Below are 25813 nucleotides of genomic sequence, written 5' to 3'. Positions count from 1 at the left end.
TTTGTGATATTTATAAATGACCTGGATGAAGTAGAAGGGTGCGTTAGTAGGTTTGCTGATAACAAAGGTGAAGGGTGTTGTGGACAGTGTGGAAGGTTGTCAGAGGTTACAGTGGGACAATGCAGAACTTGCCTGAGAAGTGGGAGATGGACTTCAACCCAGGTAAGTGTGAAGTGGTTAATTTTGGTAGGTCCAGTTTGAAGACAGAATATAATGTGAATGGTAAGACTCTTGGCACTGTGGAGGATCAGCGAGATCTTGGGGTCTGTGTCCATAGGACACTTGAAGCTGCTATGCAGGTTGATAGTGTTGTTAAGAACGTGTGTGGTGTGTTGGCCTTCATCAACCATGGGAGTGAGTTCAAACGCTGAGTGGTAATGTTACAGCCATACAAGACCTTGATCAGACCCCACTTGGAGTTCTGTGTTCAGTTCTGGTCACCTCACTACAGGAAGGATGTGGATACTATAGAGAGAGTGCAGAGGAGATTTACAAAGATGTTGCCTGGATTGGAGGGCAAACCTTATGAGAATAGACTGAATCAACTTGGCCTTTTCTCCTTGGGGCGACAGAGGTCGAGAGGTAACCTGATAAAGGTGTATAAGATGATGAGGGGAAGTGATCATGTGGATAGCCAGAGGCTTTCTCCCAGAGCCGAAAAGGCTAACATAAGCGGGCATAGTTTTAAGGTGTTTGGAAATAGGTATCAAGGGATGTCAAGGGTAAGGTTTTCCCCCCACACAGAGTGGTGGATGCAGGGAATGCAATGCACTGCCAGCAGAGGTGGTAGAAACGGATACAATAGGGTCTTCTAAGAGCCTCTTAGATAGGTACATAGAGCTTAAGAAAATAGAGGGCCAGACTCTAGGGAAATTCTAGGCAGTTTCTACAGTAGGTTACATGGTCAGCACAACATTTTGGGCCGAAATGTCTGTAATGTGCTATAAATTTCTATGTTGTATGCTTATGTTCTATGAAGATCTGCGCTCACCTCATCTTCCCGCTGCCTTAACAGTGACAGGCTTCCTCTTGTCATTACCTGCCACGCCACGAGCCTCCACATCCAACACATCACTCTCCGCAACTTCCACCATCTCCAAGGGATCCAACCACCACATGCATCTTTAACTCCCCCCTCCCCCCACTTTCCACAGGGATCACTCCTTCTGTGATTCCCTTGTCCATTCGTCCTTCACCACTCATCTCCCTCCCACCACTTTATCTCTGAAAGCGACCAAAGTGCTAGACCTGCCCATTCAGGGACCCAAATAGTCCTTCCAGGTGAGGCAACACTTCACCCGCAAATCTGCTGGGGCCATGTGTTGTGTCTAGTACTCTTGATGTGGCCTCCTCTATATTGGTAAGATTGGTCTTAAATTGGAGGACCACTCGTCAAACAACTCTGCTTCATTCTCCATAAGCAGAACTTCCCAGTGGCCAAATATTTAAGTTCCATTTCCCATTCTGACACATCGTTCCTCGGCCTCCTCTTGTGCTACGATGAGGCCGCTCTCAGCATGGAGAAGCAACACGTTATATTCCGTCTAGCTAGCCTCCAACCTGATGACATGAGTATCTATTTCTCCTTCCAGTAAAAAAAATTCCCACCCTCTCCCCTCTTCTTCTATACCCACTCTGCCCACTTAAACCCCTAGCACCATCCCATGTGTCCCTCCTCTTCCTTTCTTGTCTCCCATGGTCTATTCTCCCCTCCTATCAAAGTCTTTCCACTCCAGCTCCACCTTTCCCACCCACCTGGCTTCACCTATCACTTTCTAGCTATCCTTCTTCCCCTCCCCCACTGTTTTCTGCTACCTTCTCCCCCCCCCCCCCTTCCTTTCCAGTCCTGAAGGAGACTCCGTCCTAAAACGTCGACTGTTTATTCATAATTTCCATAGTTGCTGCCTGACCTGCTGAGTTCCTCCAGCATTTTGGGTTGCTTTGAATGTGGGCAAGATGGATCTCCTACCTCATGTGGCACCTCTCCATTTTTTCAGTTATACAACTCTCTTTCCCCTAAATATGTTATAAAAGAATTGTGCCTACATTTCAGTCAACAAGCCCAGTATATACCACCTAAATAAAGGGTACCGTTTACTGCACTACCAAATAGAAATATCAATACCACAAAGAGTTGACAAAGCTAGTCATAACAAGAAATAGTTTTACTTGCTACAGCTTTTCTGAATTGTGGAACTGTACATTATTCCTCAGTCTTTCAGGTTACCTGTAACATTTGAGAAAGTTTAATTTAAAGAATTACTGGCAAAAAAGTGATGTGGAATTAACTACAACTTTTATTTCAAAGACCAACAGCAGCACAGGTTGAACAGGCCTCTCTTCACTATGCTTCTATTTCAGGATTATGTCACTTAATAACCTAAATCAAAATTGTTTTAAATTTAATAGTGGCATGGGGCACCTCTTACTGACTCATTTTATATATAGCAACTGTACTTAGATTATTTTCTACTGTTCTTGCAGTAGAAACATTCAGAAACACAGAATTATCATTTAAGTTAAAAATGTTGTCCTTCATTTGTCCCACTCCACCCAAAATTCCAGTTCCTTAAATGCTGAAATAGTTCTCTTTTGCTCATTCTACTCAAAATTATCTGATCCACCCATTTCCTATCCCCACACATGCCATTTTCAAGATACATGAGTTTCCGTTTCTAAAACCTAACGGTGATCTCAATACAGTGAATTTAGTGAAACCACAAAAAAACCACCCACCCCATTTGCAGCTCCAAGTCAAATGCACTCATATAAACAAGAAGTCAGATTCACTCAAGCTCCATCACATCAACATGAGGAAATAGCCTCGTACCTGCCTTTCATTAAAAAGTCTCTTCTTTCAAACTGCATATCAAGAGTACAGTGTACTTTTGAGACAGTTCAGTTGCCAGCTTTGACATCATAGCCTTTAAACTAAATGAGTGGGAGAGTTTTATTCCTAAATAATTGCCAATTTATAGCAATCCAATTTTATCATTGTGCAAGCTGTCTCATATTTACATTATAACAGCCAATGAGATGACATGTTACCAACAAGCTCAATTGAATGTCTCAGCATAACAAGACTATTAGATATTCTATCAACCAAAAATAGCTAGGTCAGGTCCACTAACAACTTAATTCGTATAATCATTTGATTCTTTGGATCTGGTTCGACTTTCCATTATGTTGCTGTTTCACTGACAATGAAGAACATTTAGCCGAAAATCATTTCCGGCTCATTTCAGCAGCGAACAAAGTACTTTCGCCAACCAATTGAGACAGATTTATGAAAAAATATTCATTCATATTTAAACAAAAAAAAAATTGGAAAACACGTAAAGTGAAGGTTTAAGAATTAGTCAGAGTTGGAGCAATACAGCTCCAACAATACAATCCCTTTGGCTCAACCTTCTCAGCCAATCAAAATATCCTACATTCACCCTCAGCCCCACCTCCCATAACATACCTGTCAAAGTACCTTTTAAATGATAGCTGCCTCAACTACTTCCTCTGAAAGGTCATTCCACATACTCACCACCCTCTGAAAAATTTGCCCTCTCACTAAATCTGTCCCTTCTTTTGGACTCCCCTGCCCTGGGATAAAGATTGTTACTTTATCTCTATCTCTCAATTTTGAACACTTCTATAATATCACTCCTCATTCCACTACATTCCAAGGGAAAAGACCCAAGCCCTAACCTCGCCCTTAACTTAAGCCCTCTAGTCCTGGTATCAGCCTTGCAAGTCTTCTGTACTCTTTTCAATTTAGCTACGTCTTTCCTAAAATAGGGCGACCGAAACTGTGCAGAGTTCTCCAAGATCAGCCTCAGCAACAACTTATACAATATAGTGTTTCAATTCTGATGGTCCGTGCACTGACTGATGAAAGCCAGCATGCTAAAACACCTTTTCACCATCCTTTCTACCTGTTAACCTACTAACAACAAACTGCACTTGTACTTCGCGGTCACTCTTTTAAACAAATTATTAACTCCCGAGTGCCCTACTAATCATAGCACGTTGTATATTCCAAAATGCATCACCTCATACTTAACTGTACTGAAATCCATTTGCCACTCCTCAGCCCCTGATCACTTCCCTAACATATAGATCCCCCTGTAACCCATGATAATCTTTTTCACTATCAAGAATTCCTTAATCTTGTTTCATCTCTAAACTTACTGCTCAAGCCTTGTGCATTCACATTCCAATCATAAAAATAAACATAACAAACTTCCAGATACTGACCCCTGAAGTAGACCATTAGTCACCAGATGAGGCATGTTCCAGATTATCAATCAGAGGAATAAATGAGTGAGATGGCATTTAGCCCAATAGTAAAGATTACAGGTTTAAGCTGAAAGGGCAAAAAATTTTAAAGGAGATATGCAAGGCAAGTTTTTAAGTTGCACAGAGTTGTAGGTGCCTGGAGTGTGCTGCCATGGGAGGTGGTGGAAGACTGAGATTTTTAAGTAGCATTTAGAACTAAAACGGGCAGGCAATGAACACAGGAAGAAAGACTGAGTTCAGACAGATAGGATTAGCTGGATTGGCATCATCGTTGGTACAGACATAGAAGGTGACTATCCAGAACGAGGGGTCACAGTTTAAGGATAAAGGGGAAGCCTTTTATGACCGAGATGAGGAAAAACTTCTTCACAGAGTGATGAATCTGTGGAATTCTCTGCCACAGGAAACAGTTGAGGCCGGTTCATTAGCTATATTTAAGAGGAAGTTAGATATGGCCCTTGTGGCTAAAGGGATCAGGGGCTATGGAGAAAAACCAGGTACAGGGTTCTGAGTTGGATGATCAGCCATGATCATACTGAATGGCGGTGCAGGCTGGAAGGGCCAAATGGCCTACTCCTGCACCTATTTTCTATGTTTCTATGCTGCACACATCGGGTTTCAAAGTAACTTGAATGAATACTGAAGAGATTAATATCTATAACTATCACAGGATTCTCTCTCTGGACACCTCAGTATATTGACAGAAAGAAAGATGCACATCTTGGTGTGATTGCCCGTGAATATCCATTAGTCCATCTCACCCAACATCCAGGTAATCTTGTTAGTTAGCACAAGGTAATGCAAGGTAATACAAGCAGGTAAGATCATGGGGGGTTGGGGGGGGGGGGGGAAAGACAAGGTAAATATACACCTTGTTAAGAATTCTGATGTTTAACAATAAATACAATCTGGTAAAACTGCTTTCCTCTTTATCTAACAACACACAAAATGCTGATGGAACACAGCAGGCCAGGCAGCATCCATAAGGAGAAGCACTGTCGACGCTTTGGGCCAAGACCCTTCGTCATTTTCGCATTTCCCCCTCACCCCACTACTTTCAAATCTCTTACTAACTTTGCTTTCAGTTAGTCCTGACGGAGGGTCTCGGCCCAAAACATTGACAGTGCTTCTCCTTATAGATGCTGCCTGGTCTGCTGTGTTCCACCAGCATTTTGTGTGCGTTGTTTGAATTTCCAGCATCTGCAGATTTCCTCGTGTTTGCTCCTCTTTATCTACCTTATTTGCCTTCACTCTTCCCCAACAGGATCATTACTGTAGCTAACAATATGTGTAGCATTCATGACACACAAAATAGACACTGAACCTTGTCTGTTTAAACTTGAACAAAATACCCTGGAATAAATTTAACTCCAGGAACGCAAACAGCAAACACCTAAAACATCAAGGTGGCAAGGAAATTATTCAAAAATAAATAATCCTCAAATGTAAAACTTTGCAAAAGGCTTTTCTAAAGTGCAAGATAGATTGGAACTAGTAGCAATCCAGTTTCAGACAAAAGTGCAAAGTTTATTAATTGTGGTAAGTTACAAAGTCAACCAAAATATCTGTTGCCTAGGAACATATCCCAAGGAAAATAAGAATAGGACATGTGGCTCCTCTGCTACACCAAAGATCATGTTTCATTTTGACCTCCCTTACAGCCCAAAAGCCTAGCTACCTCCGCCTTGAAATATACACAATGAAACAGCCTCTATGTTCAAGACACAGAATCCCAAAGATCTACTAGCTTCTGAGTGAAGAAATTTCTTCTTGTTTGGCCCCAACTGGATTGCATAGGCAATGTCTTGCTCTGAAACTACCTTTTGTCCTAGGTAACCTTTCGTCTACCGCATGAAACCCCATCAACCTTTTGCTTCAGTACGAACACCCGCCTCTCGTTCTCTTAACTCCAGAGAGTGTAGGTACCTCTTAAGAATACCCCTTCGCCTAGGAATCAATCCAATGAAATATACTGTACCACTAACTGCCTCCATGTATACCTGTCCTTAATCAAACCCATCACTGAGCAAAACCAGATACACTCAGTGGCCACTTTATTAGGTACATCCTTACAGATGCTTATTAATGCACCACAGCAGAGCACCAGTTAGCACAACACTATTACAGAGCAGGTGTTCCAGAGTTTGGAGCTTGATTCTGGCGCCATCTCTAAACAGCTTGTACATTCTCCTGATGAACCATGTTGGTTTCCTCTGGGTGCTCCAGTTTCCTCCCAGTCTAAAGGTGTGCCAGTCAGTAGGCTAATTGGTCATTGCAAATTGTCCTGTGATTAGTCTAGTATTAAATAGGAAGTTTGCTGGGTGGTGCAGTTCATTGGCTGGAAATGCCTGTTCTCTAAATAAAACGAAAAATTAAAAATAATGCAAATATCTAATTAGCCAATCACGCAGTAGCAACTCCATACATAAAAACATACAGATATGGTTAAGAGGTTCAGTTGTTGTTCAGATCAATCTTCAGAATGGGGAAGAAATGTGATCCAAGTGACTTTGACCTTGGAATGATTGTTGGTGCCAGATGGGGTGCTTTGAGTATTTCAGGACTGCTGATCCTAGGATTTTCACACAGAACAGTCTCTAGAATTTGCACAGATTAGTGTGAAAAACAGAAAAAAAATCCATTGAGCAGCAGTCCCGAGGGCAAAAGCACCTTGTTAATGAGAGAGGTTAGAGAAGAATGGCCAGACTGAGGTGACAGTAACTCAAATAATTAGGCATTACAACAGTGGTGTGCAGAAGAACATTTGTGAACACACAACACACCAAATCTTGAAATGAATGGGCTGCAGCAGACAACCATACCAGGTACTACTCCTGTGGCCACTTTATTAAGTTCACTCTTGTACCTAATAAAGTGGCCATTGAGTGTATCATCACAATATTTTGTCCAGAAATACAGGAAAGTGCATGCTAGACATAAATGCAAGTTAAATGTCTTTCACAATGTGCACATTACAAAACAGGAATTTCCTTCTCTTAATTGCCACATACTTACAACAAACGCCTAAGACCAAGTCGCTACAATTGTGCTTAACCACTTCCTAATAATTTAAATTAAGCTTCAGCAAATGCATACCACTGGCTTGTTTGCATTGTAACTTGCTGTATTCCACTTGCTCAGTCATGTTCCTCTCCTGCCAGAACCTCTGTCAGAACAATAATGGCTGAAGAGACTCCCAAGTCCTTCAGGTAGCTCAGCATCCTCCCATAAGTGCAACAAGCTCTTAAAACATTAAACACAAAATGCCATTTCTAAGTAATAGACAACCTTCTACACAGTACATCCAGCAATAGGTGCCAATAATCAACGAGCGAAGACTCACTACCATTTGCCAGTTCATTTCAGGGGGCAGTTAAAAGTCAATCATATCGTTGAGGGTCTGCAATCTCAATATCAGCTAGGAAAGGCAAGTCAGAAGTCCTTCTCTAAAATAATTTTAGTGAATCAAATTAATTCTCATGTCAATCCACCGGGGCTGGCAAACTATAAAAACAAACTGGATTTTACTTGATCATTAGTTAACCATTATTTTGATTGCATCCTTAAAGAACAATTGAATTTTAACACTTTGAACAATCCTTTCTCATGTTGGATATCTTGCTAGAAAATGCCATGAGATCTAGAACTTACAGGGTCACCCCTTTTTGTGACATGATGCAGACTAGATTCTAACTAGATGAACCTTCGGTACATATAATCAAAAAGTCTGAGATGCAGACAAAAAAAGCAGTGATTATGGCATGCTGGTATTCGACTCGTAAGGTGTTATCATTACCAAATTAGTCACCAACCCAGACAGATTTTACAGACTATATGAATTTTCCTTCAGCTGAACTCAATGACCTGTTGGGTGCTTTTGTGAAACCTTTGGAGAATAATGTCCAACAGATCTCAAGAATATCATTACTAACACCATTTCATTCCAGATTTCTTAACTAACCAAATCTGAATTCCATGGCGGGATCCAAATGTTTCTGCCCAAGTTTGTTTATTTTTTGTCCAATAAATAACCTCAGTCTAACAGTTGGGTGCAGAGAATTTTGCCAATTTGTCCTCCGTTTTATGATTGTTTGCTTTACATCACTTCGCTTTTACAGAAGACCTACATTAGTAACCTGTTTTTGCATTACAAAGAGGATTTTTGCTTTTACAAAAATTTTCCCATATAAATTAATAGTTCATTGCTTTATGCCATTTCGGCTTAAGAAAGGTTTCATAGGAACACTCTACTTTTGTAAAGGGAGGGAGACACCTGTACTTTTAGAACCTGGGAGAGTGTAAAGTGTGCATTTTACCCACTATTGCGGAGCTGCAGTGGTGGTTTAGCACCTGAAGTTTATGGAGTAAACCCAATCAATCCCAGTAAGCCAAGAGAAAAGTGGATGATTATATGGCTGATACCATTGACAATGCAATGAGACCAGGAGAATGAAGAAAAAAGGCATATTGCAGAGCATATCATGTGACTTTTGTTGAAGCCATCTAACATAACACAGTTACTTTAGTTTATTGTCACCAAACAATTGATACTAGAGCGTACAATCATCAGCGATCAAACACGAGGAAATCTGCAGATGCTGGAAATTCAAACAACAACACACAAAATGCTGGTGGAACACAACAGGCCAGGCAGCGTCGGCCCGAAACGTCGACAGTGCTTCTCCTTATAGATGCTGCCTGGCCTGCTGTGTTCCACCAGCATTTTGAGTGTTGTTGTTTAATCATCAGTGACATTTTTTTCTGTGCTTCGTGCTCCCTGAAGTACAAATCAAAGTAAATATAATAAAAATTTAAATTATAAATCATAATTAGAAAATAGAAAAGGGGTAGTAAGGTAGGCAAGTCAGGTACAGATATTTGGAAGGTACGGCCCAGATCCGGGTCAGGATCTGTTCAGCAGCCTTATCACAGTTGGAAAGAAGCTGTTCCCAAATCTGGCCGTACAAATCTTCATGCTTCTGAACCTTCTCCCAGAGGGAAGTGAGACAAAAAGTGTGTTGGCTGGGTGGGACTTGTCTTTGATTATCCTGGCAGCACTGCTCCGACAGCGGGTGGTGTAAATTGAGTCCAAGGATGGAAGATTGGCTTGTGTGATGTGCTGGGCTATGTTCACGATCTTCTGCAGCTTTTTCCAGTCTTAGACAGGACAACTTCCATACCAGGTTGTGATGCAACCTAGAAGAATGCTGTCTGTGGCGCACCTATAAAAATTAGTGAGGGTTTTAGGGGACAGGCCAAATTTCTTCAGCTTTCTCAGAAAGTAAAGGTGCTGGTGGGCCTTCTTGGCAGTAGACTCTGTTTGGTTAGACCAAGTCAGGTCACTTGTGATATTCACCCTGAGGAACTTAAAGCTTTTGACCAGTTCCACCTGTGCACCACCGATGTAGATGGGGTTGTGCGGTCTGCTACTCCTTCTGAAGTCAACAACCAATTCCTTCATCTTGCTATCTGCTTGGGATAGGTTATTGTCTTCGCACCATGCCACCAGGTTCTTAATTTCCTCTCGGTACTCAGACTCATTATTACCCAAGATATGACCGACAATTGTGGTGTCATCAGCAAACTTATATATTGAGTTCGATGGAAACTTGGCTACACAATCATGGGTGTACAGTGAGTACAGCAGGGGGCCGAGTACACAGCCTTGTGGGGCTCCAGTACTCAGAGTGATTGTAGAGGAGAGCTTGTCCCCTAATTTTACAGTCTGGGTCCTATGTGAGGAAGTTGAAGATCCAGCTGCAGGTCTGAGGGCTAAGACCCAGGTTTCAGAGCTTAGGAATCAGTTTATTTGGAATGATGGAATGATAAAGACTTTGGTAATAATACATTGAAGGAATAAGAGGGAAGGAACCATGAAAGTGGGGCTAGAGTTTGCAAAGAGATTAAGAACATGCTTACTCTGTTAGATTCCTCTTTGTTAAAATATGGCTATTGTGAAAGGACAGAGCACATCACCTACAACAAATGATATAGGGACTAGTGTGATGCTTGAGAGATTTGTAAACCTTGCATCTCTGAAATCCAACTATAAGGCACAACTTTTGATCAACTCTTATGCTGATTGCTCTATTTTCTAAGAATATCACAGGCACAGTTCTGCTTAAAAATTACACATTAAACAAGGCAGATTAACAATTTCTTCAAGTGAACATACCAGGAAACAAATACCAATTAGTGACTCACAACTTGAAAATCTACCAAGTTTTGTAGATCTAGAACAAAAACTGCAGAGAAATACAGTGCTACAATGCAACTTGCATTAGCTTTTGCCTTGAGCTCTACTGAGAACCAAGGCCTTACACCTTGGATGTCATTCAAGCTGCCCTGCCAGTAGGCTTGCTGATAAAATGCAGGATTTGCATTGTTATCAGATGAACATGTGAGAAGATAGAGCAGTACTGCAGGGGCAGCAGCTGAATATCCAAAATTGACCAACTGAGTAACTTCCTGCTGGCGACACAGATCCTTGAAGACCACCTGATGTGAGGGGAGCCAGCTGAATGTGGAATCCCGGGGACCCAGGTACAAAAACCAAACACTAATGGAGCATGTTGGGGCCAGACTGATCATCCTAGTTCAGATGTAGGCACATTTAACTGGTGGTTCCAGGCCTGTCACTGTAAATACCGCTCCAGAATTTAATAAAGGAACATTGTTAATTTCAAAGCAGGAAGACACTTCAGTAGAAGACATAATTGTAGCTTATATTAGTTTGAAATGTGAAATCACAATATTTTTAAACACTTTAAATTTCAAAGCACTTCCAAATATCAAGTAAAGCCACCAGTTAGCAGAAGAGACTGGTTAGGTTCGGCCTGTTCCATTGACCTACTATCAATTCAAAGCAGGACTAATATTCAGACATGCTATTTAAACCAAACTCATTTTGCCTTCATAGCCTTACCACAATTTCCAAATCAAATACCTTGTCATTCAGGATTAAATATCATTTAGATTTTTGCTTATTTCACTTAAAACACTGACAGAAAGCAATCATATTGATATCCATTTTGTTTGAAGTAATAATTTTAGTAGTGTTTTGTCTCATAACCCTCATCACAGATGCACCGCTGTGAAACAGAAACACATAGCGTTCACACCATGGCACCGCCGGCTAAGCTGCTACCTCACATTTCCAGTACTTGGGGTTTGGTGCTAACCTTGGGTGCTGTACAGGTTTCAGTTTGTTTCCCCACCCCCCCCCCCCCCACTTCCATAACAAACATGGGTTGGTAGGTTAATTGGCCACTGTAAATTGGCCCATTTTTTTTGAGGAGTGGTAAAATCCAGAAAGTGGGGAAAATAAAAATGTAATTAGTGATTAGCACAGGAAGAGTGCAAAGAGGTATTTAATGGTTGGTGTGTATTCAGTGGACCAAATAGTCAGTTCCTATGGCCCCAGTCTGCAACATCTACCAGAGTTCATGCTGCAAAAAAAACCAGGATTTTATATCTTGCAGAAAGAATGTTTCTTAGCAGCTGCTAGCGAGTGTAGTCACGTTAAAGCAAAAGGTAAGGACACATTTTATGAAAGCTTCTGCTCTTCAAGTTGCACCCAGTATGACAATTATCTTTAGATATTTGAGTTAACATTTTAATAAACAAGAATTTGCAAGCACCAAGAATACATTATATGATAAACTGAGGAATCAATGACAGATTTTAAAGCTTCATCAGGATTTGACTCAAGATATGAATACCTTGCAATGTCATCTCAATTTGAATTTTCCAGCAGCATCAAGTGATGCGGAAGATAAAGGTCATAAATTACTGGGATGAAAATGGAAATCGCCATTCAGCTGAGAGCTATGTTTCATACAAAACTTAAACAGAAACAAACAAAATGCTGTCGCAATTTGTTTCACTTAAGTTGCCTTATTGAAAGACACTTGGTTACTACTGAATCCACAAACAGGAATTGAAAAATTTTGTAAAAATACTAACAAGCAGAACGTGGGGGAAAATTAACACTTCAGGCTCAGCATTTCATCAGAACTGAGGAAAGCTGAGACAAAACAAATTAAGGAGAGAAGTGGGGCATAAGGTCGAGGACAGGAAAGATTAAAAAAAAGGAACTGATGGAGCACAGTGTAAGAGGGTGTTAAAAACAGATGACAACCAGCAATAGGCAAGTTCGGTGGTGGAGTAAATAGAGGAAAATTAAATTAACTTAAAGTATCTGAAATAACAGCAAAGAAGGGAAAAATGTAAAATAATTATAAATGCTGGAAGCCCATGTTATGAATGCTAGAATATCTGCAACCATTGAACTTAATGGGGAATGTAGAGGGCTATAATGTACCTAGTTAGAAGTGTGAGGTTGCACTGCACTCAGTGTAGGAGGTGAGACCAAGTCCAGAGTTGAAGAATTAAAATGGCAGATGACTGGAACTGAACACCTCCTGTATTGCACTTTAGCTTTTCCAGTGAAGAAAGACTACAATGCGTACAGAGTGTAATACACTGAATAGTAATTTGTACAAATTAATTGGAGTATCTGGGCTCAGTACAGTCAACATCTCCTGTAGTTGGACATGAATGCAGTTAAATCTAAGCATAGAAAGGAGAGATGTGCTAGTAAAGATGGAACAGCGTCTTTTTGACACTAAAATAGGGGAGGATGATGGCTCTGATGATGCGAGATGTTGAAAATCATTGACTCGGGAAGCTTGTAGGCTGGATCAAAGGAGGTTAGGAAGATGCAGTGTAAGAAAAAGAACAGGCACAGATGAGAATCCTGTTACTCAAGATGCAGGAGAGCCTGGGGAATACAAAGACATGTACCAACTGGAATAGAATGGGGAATCTTTACAGGAGGCATGTTGCTGGAAAATATAGCAAGATCACCAAGGGTGTGAAGTTGTCTTCAATTCTGACTGCTATCCTATCCACAGAAATCGAGACAGGAATTCCAAGGGAAAATACTATTGAGGGCAATAGTAAAATCAGTAAGAAGGGTAATAAAAATTTCTAGCTCAGGGGAAGGGCAGGAGGCATCACCAATATAGTCATTAACATCAGAACAAGAAATACAGGAGATAATTAATATCCTATATATCCCAGATGTATTACAGGTCGAGTCTGTGGTAAAGAAGGCATATGCAATGTTGGCATATTTGCAAGGAGAATAGAAGATAAAATAAGAGCCTTTACAAGACACTAGTCAGGCCACACTTGGAGCACTGTCTGCAGTTTCAGGCCTGATATCTCAGAAAGGATGTGCTGTCATTGGAAAAAGTCCAGAGGTGGTTCACGAGGATGATTCCAGGAAGGAAGGGGTTAACATATGAGGAATGTTTGGCAGCTTTGGGCCTGTACTCACTGGAATTTAGAAGAATGCAATGAGATCTCATTGAAACCCTCCGAATGTTGAAAGGATTCAATAAGGAAGGTGTGGAGAGGAGGTTTCCTCTGCTGGGGGTATCCAGAACTAGAAGGCACAGCCTCAAAGTTGAGGGGCCACCTTTTAGAACAATGGTAAAGAGGATTTTTTTTTTAGCCAGAGAGTAGTGAATCTGTGGAATGCTCTGCCAGACTGCTCTGCCAGACTGCAGTTGAGGCTATCTAAGAAAATTGATAGTTTCCTGATTGGTTAGGATATCAAAGGATATGGTGAGAAGGCAGGTGCATGGGGTTAAGTGGGATCCAGGATCAGCCATGAATGGACTAACTTGCTCTTACATCTTACGGTCACATAAATAACCAATTGCTAAACGTTGACAATCACCTCATCAAATACAGTACAGCATTCAGGTACACAGCAGAAGGTTTATACTTGTATACTGTCAAATGATCCAAAATGATACACCTTAAGTCTCTAACCTTTTATCATTGGAAACAATTTGTTCCCATCTACTTAATCCCAATATTTTAGTTCTAGGATCAAACACATCAGTCTTTTGTTACACGATGAACATGTGCAACTTTCAAACGGTTTCCTCAATCCGGCAGAACTTAAGTACATGCTACTTCAGCAACCTTTTTTAATGGCACAGTCTCCAAAAATAAATTTACTGTCACAGTTGTGGTCTTAAAAAAGAGGTACTTTGGATAAATGTCATATTCTAGTTATTAAAATCACAAACATTAAACTTGGAGGAAGTACAGTCACTACATTCCAAACTTCAACAGTAATTCAAATGTAAAGGGCAGCAAATAACTAACACCACATTGAGCTGATGAGGCATAACGATTTTGGCGTATCAGACTATTTATAAATAAGATTTTATAATGAATTAGTATGTTGGTTAGAATGTTTAACCATCCATTATGAGCACTGGATAATTTCAGAAATCAAAGAATTTTCAGTTAGACTTCAAGCTCTCTGCTCTGCCTTAAAATTAGTTTTCTCAGTTTTTCCAGTTCTGATAAAATTTGGAGTCTTACATATGAACTTTTAATGTTCATACTAATATGGTCAACTCTAACAATGACACTACCATTAAGATTTGGATATATGATTTGCATGTGGTCTCAGTCCATTTTACAATTTGCCCTCTAATTTCTGCACTGTTCTTGCAATGATGCCTGAAATATAATTAACTTTGCTAACTGCTTCTGGCATTTTTAGACAATGCCTACTAAGTTTACCGAGTTGCCCATTTTGTGCAGTTTAATAAGCAATTTGTGTCTCCATCTATGACTCCTGAAATTAACATACCACGTGCTAGCTTGACCCATCAAATCTAGTTTGGCCACAGAATGAATTAGTGTATTATGCAGAGTTGGCCAATTTCTCCCAATGTAATCCCAAGATACTGCTGGTTGTAATATCTCCAGACTGAGTGAGGAGATCAAAAGAAAATCTGTTCTTCTTGAGATCACCCATAGTTTGGTGGAAACTGCATACATCAACATCCAAAGCATCCCCAGTCAAAAAAGCATGCTATTCAAAATAAGATAAAGCCTTGTGATGTATGACATGGCCCTCAAAGCAATCACATGTTTTAAAGGAAAAGAAAACTAAAACCAGTTCACTTCATTGAACATTGAATAACTAATAACCTATGGTGAACAATCAAATAGAGAATACATTAATTATTCAAAGTGTATTCCTGCACACAATTGTACAACATCCTTGAAACTCAGATTTTGTGGACTATCCCAGGAATGGAGCATTAACATGAGAGCTCAAGGATCAGCATCACCAAACTTAATTATATTAAAAAACTTCTGATGAATGTCCTCTGCAATTTCCATACATTGATGTCAAAACAGTGCAATAAATTAAGTATGACACTTAAAAAGAAAGGTCAGTGTGAAATGAAACTACCTAATATTCTGGACTCAAATGACAACTCTTAAACCATAACCAGATGATTTAATCTAAAGCAAGCTCCAACCAATCCTGAGGAAACCTGCAGATGCTGGAAATTCAAGCAACACACACAAAATGCTGGTGGAACATAGCAGGTCAGGCAGCATCTATAGGGAGAAGAGCTGTCTACATTTTGGGCTGAGACCCTTCGTCAGGACTAACTGAAAGGAAAGATAGTAAGAGATTTGAAAGTGGTTGGGGGGGGGGAGAGAATGCAAAATGATAGGAGGGGTGGGATGAAGCTAAGAGCTGTTAAGTGATTGGCAAAAGTGATACAGAGCTACAGGATCATGGGACGGGAGGCCTAGGGAAAAATAAAGGGGGAGGGGAGCACCAGAGGGAGATGGAGTATTATCTTCTCCTATTATTTCACATTTCCCCTCCTACTTTCAAATCTCTTACTATCTTTTCTTTCAGTTAGTCCTGACGAAGGGTCTCAGCCCGAAACGTCGACAGGGCTTCTCCCTATAGATACTGGCTGGCCTGCTGTGTTCTACCAGCAATTTGTGTGTGTTCCAACCAATCCTGTGCATTACTAATCCTGTTAAAACTTGCCTGGCAAGAACATCAATAAAGGCAACATTGCTCACAAAATTACCTTTACGTTTGTATAATTATTCTATTTTCAAATAAGCAGCAGCCATACAGATTTTAATATCCAGGGTTGGGATTTAACCTTAGAGATGAGCGATGATGTAATTTTTGCTGATGGCCAATTCTGGTGACTTTTATGATTTTCAGGGGAAAAAATTTTGATTTTTTTTTAAAAACTACAGTTGATCTATTTTCAGCTCACTCACTTTCCTTTATGATGATCACTGCACCCCTACATACTGATAAAGTAAAAAAAACAAATCAGCACAAAATTATAGCCCAAAAATGATTTCATGAAAGCAATTTATAGTTTGGCTCAACAGACAACATACCAATAGACTGCATTTGCACACAGAGCAAGCAGTGACATCAATTACAGACATTTCCACAAAATAAAAAACAAAAAAACTGCACTTGAATCAGAAAAGACACATACTCCTTCCAGGACTTTATTCTCCCTTATTCAATTTATTCCTCATTGAGCAAACCACTGAACTGTTTGCAAGTTTCATCCAAATTTTCCCTCAGAATGATTTAAGTCCTAATACAATTCCTCAGCAGGCCACACCTCTCTATGAACTTGTAACCAGAACATTTAGCAACTTGGAAATGCCACCAAAAAAAAAACAACAAACAGGCTCCCAAAAGGCAGAAGATGCTTGCAGCCTTAAAGCAGCAGGCAAATCAACACCAAACACTTGTATGTGATGTACACAATAAATTAGGCAGGAATTGTAATGGTTTGAAACATCATTAAAAATATGGACAACCACAGTTAGTAAATCACAGTAAACAGATGGTACTTTAAAACATCACGAATATACTCATCATCATGCACTGTGTCATATGACGTGGGCGATCATGGTATTGACCATGAGTATTCTTGGCAATTTTTTCTAAGTGGTTTACCATTGACTTCTGGGCAATGGCAGGTGACCAAGCATTATCAATACTCTTCAAAGATGCTCTGCCTGGTTTCTGTGGTTGCATAACGAGGACTTGCGATGTGCACCAGCTACCAGCTGGCCCCATGGCTTCACTTGACCCTGATCAAGGGGGCTAAGCAGATACACCTTGGTCAAGGTTAACCTGCAGGCTAGTGGAGAGAAGACGCACCTTCCACCTCCTTTGATATAGATACATCTCCACCCCGAATACACACAATTGGCTTCAAAATTAAAGCTATTACACACAACAGCAGTCCATTCCTCCAACATTAAATAAAACAAACTTCAATTAGATCATGGATCCATCACATCAGATTTTGAATATTTTAGCTACATGAAGTTTTTCTTTGAGTAGAACTTAATTTAAACAGCCCCAAAAATGGCATGAAAGGTGGTCATAAAATGAGCGTTCATACTCCAGCATGACATGACAAAATTTCATAATCAAAATTTCAAAAGCTTTTACTCAGCTTTTCTGCTTGAGGCATGACAGATCATGAATTTGCAAAATAGGAAAACAATGCCACATCCTACCACTGAGTTTGCATTCCAGAGAATCATACCCAAAGTGCGCAAGATTGAGTAGAATTCTTCAGAATGAATTCTAACAAGCAGCATAACAGGTCAACAGCAGCAGCTATTTTAAATGTAACCAGTGCAAAAAAAAGTCAGAATTTTAGACACAACTTTTAATGTTAGATGAAACTTTAACAATTTCCAAAGAAATTTTATGCAAAAAAGAATGCTGCTGACAACAGGTCCACTAATTCCCAGTGTCAGTTGCAGGCCTTATTATACACAGTGCCTCGAAAAAGTATTCAGCCCCCACAACTTCTTTCACATTTTACTGTCCCGTTTTCCAAATTGAAAATATATTGAAGCAGGAATTTTGAGCTAATCTACAAAACATTGTCCATCATGTCAAATCAAAAGAAAATTTCCAAAACCTGTCAATAATTTATTAAAAATTAAAAGTCAAAATTTGAGGGTTTAAAAAAAAGCATTTATCTCCTTTGTAATTACTACGCTAACTTTCCCCGGTACAATACTGTATACTAACTTCCCAATTCACGCAATTTGTGATCACCTGTTTTCAATGAATTCATAAGAACAAATACCCCTTCTCTCTAAGGTTCAACAGTATGGTAGATTTTCAACAGACCAAACCAAACTGAAGACAAAGAGCATAATGGAGAAACACAAATCTGGGGAAGGGAACATGACCGCTTCAAAGACACTGAACATACCTCAGAGCTCAATGCAATCCATAGCTAAAAGTAGAAAAAAAACATGAAACCACAGCCATACTGCCTAGGTCAGGCTGCTCCTCTAAACTTAGTCACCAGAAAAGAATGGTACTTGTAAGAGAGGCTGCTGTGACACCAACGGTCACTGAGTGAACAGTGGCTGCAACTAGTTCATGGCTCCAGTCTGTTCTTGCACAAAATGGGCATTTATGGAAGAGCAGGAAGGAAGAAACCCTGGCTGGAAAAAAGCATATCCTTGCCCATAAAGTCTTTGTAAAGCATCACCTAGAAGATACTGTAAATATGTGGAAAAATGTCTTGTGGTTGGATGAGCATCTAATACGCAAATCTAACACTGCGTATCAGCCAGGTATCACCATCCTTACTGTAAAGTATGATGGTGGTAGCATCATATGGGGATGATTTTCAGCAGCAGGAACTGGAAATCTGGTCAGGATTAATGGGAACATGAATGCGGCCAAATACAGAGAAATCCTGGATAAAAGCCCGATAGCCTCTGCCAGAAAGCTCAAATGGGAGAGGGAATTTGTCTTTCAACAGGACAATGACACAAAGTGCACTGCCAGAGAATGGAGTGGCTTCAAATGAAGAAAACTGATGTCTTTGCGTGGCACAGTTGAGAGTCTTAACCTTAACCCAATCGAACATCTCTGGTAAGACCTCAAGATTGTTGTCCACTACCACTCCCCAACTAACCTGGCACAGCTTGAGCAATTTTGCAAAGAGGAATGGGCAAATCTTGCTCCATCATGCTGTACAAAGCTAACAGAGACTTCTGCAAAATAACTACTGGCTGTGATAGCTGCGAGAGGTGGTTCAGCTAAGTACTGAGCAAAGGGGGATGAATACTTTTGAACTGACATTTCTGTTTTTGAAATTTTTGTCTTTCATGTTTTACAATTTTCCCTGTTTTTGGTCTCTACTGTAAAAAAGGAGCATGTGATTCACAAATAAAAATTCTTAGTTAAATTGGTCAAAATCTCTGGCTGTAACACTCATTTATGTGAATAAAGGGTTGGGGCTGATTACTTTTATAAAGCACTATACAACTGGAGGTTTTCAAAATGATTCAAAGCACTTCAGAAATAATTAATTTCCTGAAGTGCAGCTAAACGAAGTAACAACTCTAGAGAGTAAAAAAAGTGATTTTGATGAATGAGCATTGCCAACATTTTTTTGTTAATTCATTTTCTAGAGTTTTTATTATTTTTGCCCATGCTCATTTGCCCGCGAGCGGTGGTAGTTGGCCACATCTTAAACTGAGGCAGCACGGTTAGTAATAATAATACACACCACCCCATCATGCTATAAAGGAAGATCCATCAACATTGAAAGAATTTAATATCCAATATATTCAAAGCAGGAGATAAACCTGTGGGTGGTGATGATCCCACAAGCCTGTATCTCTTGTTTGTGTCCAAGCTTAAGGTCATGGGTGTAGGAGGTGTTGTCTGTGAGGCTTGGGAGGGTAACAACTGTTTAAAAAGAACATCACAGACCCTAAGCACAATGCACAGGTTGTGTGTAGAATGGAGGCTTAGGTTGACTGGGGCATCTAGCAAGTGAGCTGATGAAAGTGGACAGGGAGGGACTGGATCAGAGTCAATGAAAGGCGCAACAAAGTTTTGACATAGTACTCCATCCTTCCCCTCCACAACCACATTCTGATTTCTTCCCCCTTCTTTTCCAGTCCTGGTGAACAGCCTCAGCCTGAAACTTCAGCTGTTCATTTCCTTCTACAGTCGTTGCCTGACTTGTTGAGTTCCTCCAGCACTGAGTGTTGATCAATATTTCCAGCATCTGAAGAACCTCTTGTGTCTATGATTTCTACATTATTCTTTTCCACACTCAGTACTGCAAACTCTAATGGCCCTTGCCTTCCCACACATTTCACCTCTGAGGTCCTCTGCACTGACCACTTCTAATGTCTTTGTCCCAACAAGCTCATCTTTACCATGGATGTACAATCTCGTTACAGTTTCACGCTATACCATTATGGTCCAAGATCCTTCTGCTTCTTCCAGCTGCTCAACCAGTTGCCCCTCCACCAGCACTCATTCATCTGGTAGAATCTGATCTCACGTTACCCGACTTCCCCTTCAACTCCATTCATTTGCTTCAGATCAAAGATGTAGCTATGGGCACGCATGGATTCCAACTGTGCCAGTCTTTTTGTGTTTGTCTTTCTTTTAATACATCCCACATCCATTCCCGCAATTCCTAGTACACTGAACAAATTCTCACAAGTAACACAACAGAATCAACAGGAGCAGCTGCCTTAGTGCAACCAGGGCCGCTTTCAGTACTCCTACAGAACTCGACTATTTCAACACTCAATTTCTACCCTGCTATCTTCTTCCCATGGAGAATTCATAACTCTTCCCTTTCTGGATCTCTCCATCACAGAAGATAAACCAGGTAACAACATCTAGGCCTCCCACAGTTAATTCCTCGTTTCATCTCACCTTGACCCTTGAAAGGACTACTCCTTTCTCCTAGTTTCTCCATCTGTCATCTCTACTCTAATGGTAAGACTTTCTGTAGATGCATCACTGAAATGTCTTTCTTCTTCCAGAATCATCACTTCTCCTCTATATCAGCATCACACCCTTCTCCTGGGCCTCTGCTCTCACCCTCTCTTCCTCAGGGCAGCAGAAGGACAGAATCCATCTGATCCTCACCGGTCACCCATGAGCCTCCACATTCAACAATTCATTCCGCAAGGCTCCAAAGTAATTCCACTGTCAGGCACATCTTCCCTGCTAATTGCTTTGCAGCATTTCACAAGCTCCTTTCCATTTGCAACTGCCTGGTCTCCACTTCCATTCATATCAACCACCTTCCTTCATAGGGCACTTTGCTTTGCAACTGCAGGCCTTTTATGTTTTCCTTTCCTCCATCCAGAACACAAACTTTCTTTCCAAATGAAATAGTGATTCACTTACACTTCCAATCTCGTAATTGCATACAGTATTCACAATATGGACGCCTCTACGTTGCAGAAACTAAGCATCAATTGAATGATCACTTTTGCAGAGTGCTTGCACTCAGCCCACAAGGTTAACCCTGAGCATCTTACTGCCCCATGCCTCCTTTCTCAATCCCACTCAAACCTATCAGTCTGTGTCCTCCTGTACAGTTACTATGAGGAACAAGGCAAAGCTGAGGAACAGCACCTCATCTTCTATCTGAGTTTGTTGCAGCCTTCTGGACTCAATACTGAATTTTACTACTTCAGGTAAATTGATTTTGCCCTTTGCCACTTGCAATATTGGCTCAGCTCTTTTGCTCCCCTTTTTTCTGGATGTAGAGGACATGCCCAGCCTAACCTGCTAGCCATGTCTTCTTGCTCTGCATTTCTCACTCTTGCATTCTTCCATCTTGTAATTCCTCTCACTCACTCATTGGCCAGATAATCCAGTTTACCTGCACACCATGGATTTGACCCTTGCAGGGACATTCATCCTCCATGTAGAATGAGCTACACCTTCCCAGCCCTTTCTTCAACCTGAAACGTTAATTCTGTTTCTCTTAAAGTTCACATTTATTATCAAATTACACATATGTCACCATATACCACCCTGAGATTCACGTTCTTGCGGGCATTCACAGTAGATACAAAGAAATCAATTGCAGCAACTACACAAAGATGAACAACCAACCAACGTGCAAGAGATAAACTGCGTAAATTCAAAACAAACTAATAACAAGTACTAAATAATATTGAGAATGAGTTCGGGCAAAGGCCCTTCAGCCCATAACATTGTGCCAAAACAATTAAATTAGTAATCAAATGACCAACTGAACTAATCACTAAATACACACAATGTTATCTTCCTCACATTCATGGGCCTTATATATCTGCCTCGACCACCACCACATGCAGCACATTCCTGGCACCCACCACCACTGTATAAAAAAATGTCTTGCCTCTCACTGCTTTAGAATCACCTCCTCTCACCTAAAATACATGACGTCTGATATCAGACATTTCAACCCTTGGAAAATGATGCTGTCAATCTATGCCTCTAACAAACTTATAAACATCCATCAGATCTCCCCTCATCCTCCAACATTCCTGAGGAAAAACAACCAGGATTGTCCAACCTCTCGCAAGCAGCACCTGGTAAACCTCTTCTGCACCCTCTCCAATGCCTCGGCATTCTTCCTATAAAGGGGGACCAGAACTATACGCAATACTCCAGACAACAACACACACAAAATGCTGGTGGAACGCAGCAGGCCAGGCAGCATCTATAGGAAGAAGCGCTGTCGACGTTTCGGGCCGAGACCCTTCGTCAGGACTCCAGATGCAATACTCCAGATGTGGCTTTTAGAATTTTAGAAAGCTGCAACCTAACTTCCTGACTTTTGAACTCAATGTCCCAACATGCCTTATGTTTTCTTAATCACCCTATTACCTGTGTGGCCACTTTTGGGGAGCTATGAACTTAGACCCAAAGATCCCTCTTCTCATCAACACTGTTAATGGTCTTGTAGAGTCTTCTCACAGAAACAGCCTGAACTGCTGAGTATTTCCAGAATTTTCTGTCACATGGATATCTGCTATGTGATGAAACCGCTAATGAAGGTGCATTCATCCTCGGCCACTTGACAGACAGCAAAGTGCTTTACAACAAACTATTAATAATATTCTGCACTAAAAATGTTCAAACTGATCTTACACAGTGAACGGTAGGGCACCGAGGAGTATGGTAGGACAAAGGGATCTGGGTAGAATTCATTGAACGTGGAGTCACAGGTTGATAGGGTCATAAAGAAAGCTTTCAGCACAATTGACCTTCATAAATCAAAGTCTTGAGTCTAGGAGACCGGATGTTATGTTGAAGTTGTACAAGACATTGGTGAGGCCTAATTTGGAGTATTGTGCGGTTTTGGTTAGCTACCTACAGGAAGGATGTAAATGAGGTTGAAAGAGTACAGAGAAAATTTACAAGGATGTTGCTGGGTCTGGGGGTTCTGAGTTACATGGAAAGACTGAATAGGTTAGGACTTTATTCCTTGGAATGTAGAAGATTGAGAGAAAATTTGATGGAGGTATACAAAATTATGAGGGGTATAGATAGGGTAAATGCAACCAGGCTTCTTCCACTGAGGTTCAGTGGGGCTACAACTAGAGATCATGGGCCATGGGTGAAAGGTGAAATTAAGGGGACCATGAGGGGAAACCTCTTCACTCAGAGGGTCGAGAGAATGTGGAATGAGCTGTCAGTACAAGTGGGCTTGATTTCAACATTTAAGATAAGCTTGGCTAGGTTCTTGGTAAAGGGTATGGAGGGCTATAGTCCCAGATGATGGGAGTATGCAGTTTAATGGTTCAGCACAGATTAGATGGGCTGAAGGGCCTACTTCAATCCTGTACCTTTCTATGACTCTGATTATTGAAAGTCAGAAGTGCTGCCTGAACTCTATTACAGCGCTGCACATCTCTGATAGCACACACCAATTGTGGAACAAGATAAATATTAGCCCAAAAGTAAGAGACAGAACAACGCCAGGCTCGTGGTTGTTGTACGGTGAGCCAATAACTTACCATAAACAAGAACACTCTCGAAACTAACTTACTTTAAGAGAGTACAGAGGAAAAAAACTGGCATGGTATACTGATAAAGAACGGCATTTGGCAAATCAGGGTCTGAACCCGGTGCCTACGAGCTCCGTTATCACAGACGGTACGAATCGCGGACTGGAATCTTCAGCAACAACTGCCACTGTGCTCTGAGGTTTACTTATTTGGGAACCTTGAAATTCCACAAGGCCGTGTGCAAGAAACGTGATTATTCGCTAGATTAACCTTCCGCAAAATACACAGGGTCAGCTCAAACAATAAGAAATCAGTTTGTATCTAGTTTTCATCAGCCAGACCCACAAGGTGACCGGCAAAACTCGAGATGCACAATTAAAAGTATCGATAAAACATACTCGTCCAACAAAAAATCCCCGTCTCCTTCTGAAAGTCCCCATAACAATACAGAAAGTGTTCTTCCGCTAGAACTCATGTCGCTGAAAGAAAAGTTACTTGAAATTTGTACATGTTATGAGAGTATCAAAAGCTACCGTTGTGTGAGGAAAAGACGTTATTTAAAAAAAACAAGTGTGCAAATGGCAATCCCACCCCTCCCCAAATTAGATTCACAGGGGAAAGGAAGGAAGCAAGGCAACGTGATGAAGCAGCTAATGAGACAGGCTGTAACAATGTCTTTTCCGCCAAGATGATATAGCAAAGTTTCAAAGACTTTAAAGAGACACGCGGAACACCCAGAGATTGCGGGAAGGCTCGGAACTTCAATAACGGATCCCCACCCCAAATGCTAAACAACGCAGACAAAGTTTCACCAGTACCTTATAAACCTTGCCGAAGGCGCCATCGCCCAGCTCCCCGATCACCTCCCAGATTTCTTCGGGGTTGCAGTCCCTGCGGACGTGCTCGTACTGTTTGCACTTCTTCTTCTCAAAGGTAGAAAGTCTCAAGATCCGCTTGAAGTTGGCGAAAGCCATGCCCGCCCGGTGGAGCCCGCAGCAGCGCGGAAGGGGGGGTGGGGGACTTCACGGGAAGCGACAGGAAGCCGGTCGTCTTTGGGAGGGAGTCGAGTCTCCGCTCCGGGCCCGGACCGCTCCCAGCGGGGCCGAGCCGCACAACCCCCTCACGATGAAACTTTCACCCCCTTCTCAGTCGATACAAGGTAATACCTCAACTTGGAACAAAACGTGGCCTACTTCTTTTTAAGAAGCTATTTACATATGCGAAGTATGTATACATAGCCCGTTAACTTCAAACTTATCTGCCCCTCCACTCGACATCCACCTGTCGGGCTTCCGCGTGAATACCACCCCTTTATATAATCTGTCGAACTCCCCTCCTCCTCTGCCATTGGTTGATATACATCTTTATTCAAAATATCAAAGGCTGTGGATGCTGCCAATTGGACAATCAGGACGTCAATCTTAGTTTGCTCCTCCTACAAGTGGGCGGTTTCAGCTCTTCACTTTTTATACCCCGAAGGTTGGGAAATTCTGAATGATGTATTACAATCTGTATTTCATATAAAATATGAAATATCTTAGAGAAATTGATGGATTGAAAGTAGGTAGCCAGATTGTTTCAGTAATCCAAACTTTAATACTCCTGTACTTTTTTCTCTCTCTCTGAAGTCCTTGAACTTGCTGTTTCCTCCCAAATCTGGGCATGCCATTAGTTCACGTTTGTATCCTGCTCCACCTTTAGTAACTATGCTTTTGTCTTTAGGAATTCCCGATTAAAAGGTTTCCATCTCTCTACCTTCTCTTCTGTTAGATTCTCCCCTTAGCTTACCGCTTTGACGGAGATTTGTGAGAACAAAGGCAATCACAACAGC

The 25813-nt window shown here is 41.1% G+C and overlaps 1 protein-coding gene across 2 annotated transcripts in view; it reads right to left on the bottom strand.

Annotated features, from left to right (window-relative positions):
* The window catches only part of stk10 (serine/threonine kinase 10), a 119174-nt gene extending 93895 nt beyond the window's left edge, over positions 1–25279 (bottom strand). For both annotated transcript variants that reach the window (XM_059990195.1, XM_059990196.1), the window contains exon 1: positions 24801–25279. In XM_059990195.1, the coding sequence (XP_059846178.1) occupies positions 24801–24956 (156 nt within the window). In that variant the 5' untranslated portion in view covers positions 24957–25279. The remainder of the gene's footprint in view (positions 1–24800) is intronic.
* Between the last annotated feature and the right edge of the window lie 534 nt (positions 25280–25813).

This window comes from Hypanus sabinus, chromosome 15, assembly GCF_030144855.1.
Source record: "Hypanus sabinus isolate sHypSab1 chromosome 15, sHypSab1.hap1, whole genome shotgun sequence".
Lineage (NCBI taxonomy): Eukaryota > Metazoa > Chordata > Chondrichthyes > Myliobatiformes > Dasyatidae > Hypanus > Hypanus sabinus.
This window is presented reverse-complemented; position numbering and strand designations above follow the sequence as displayed.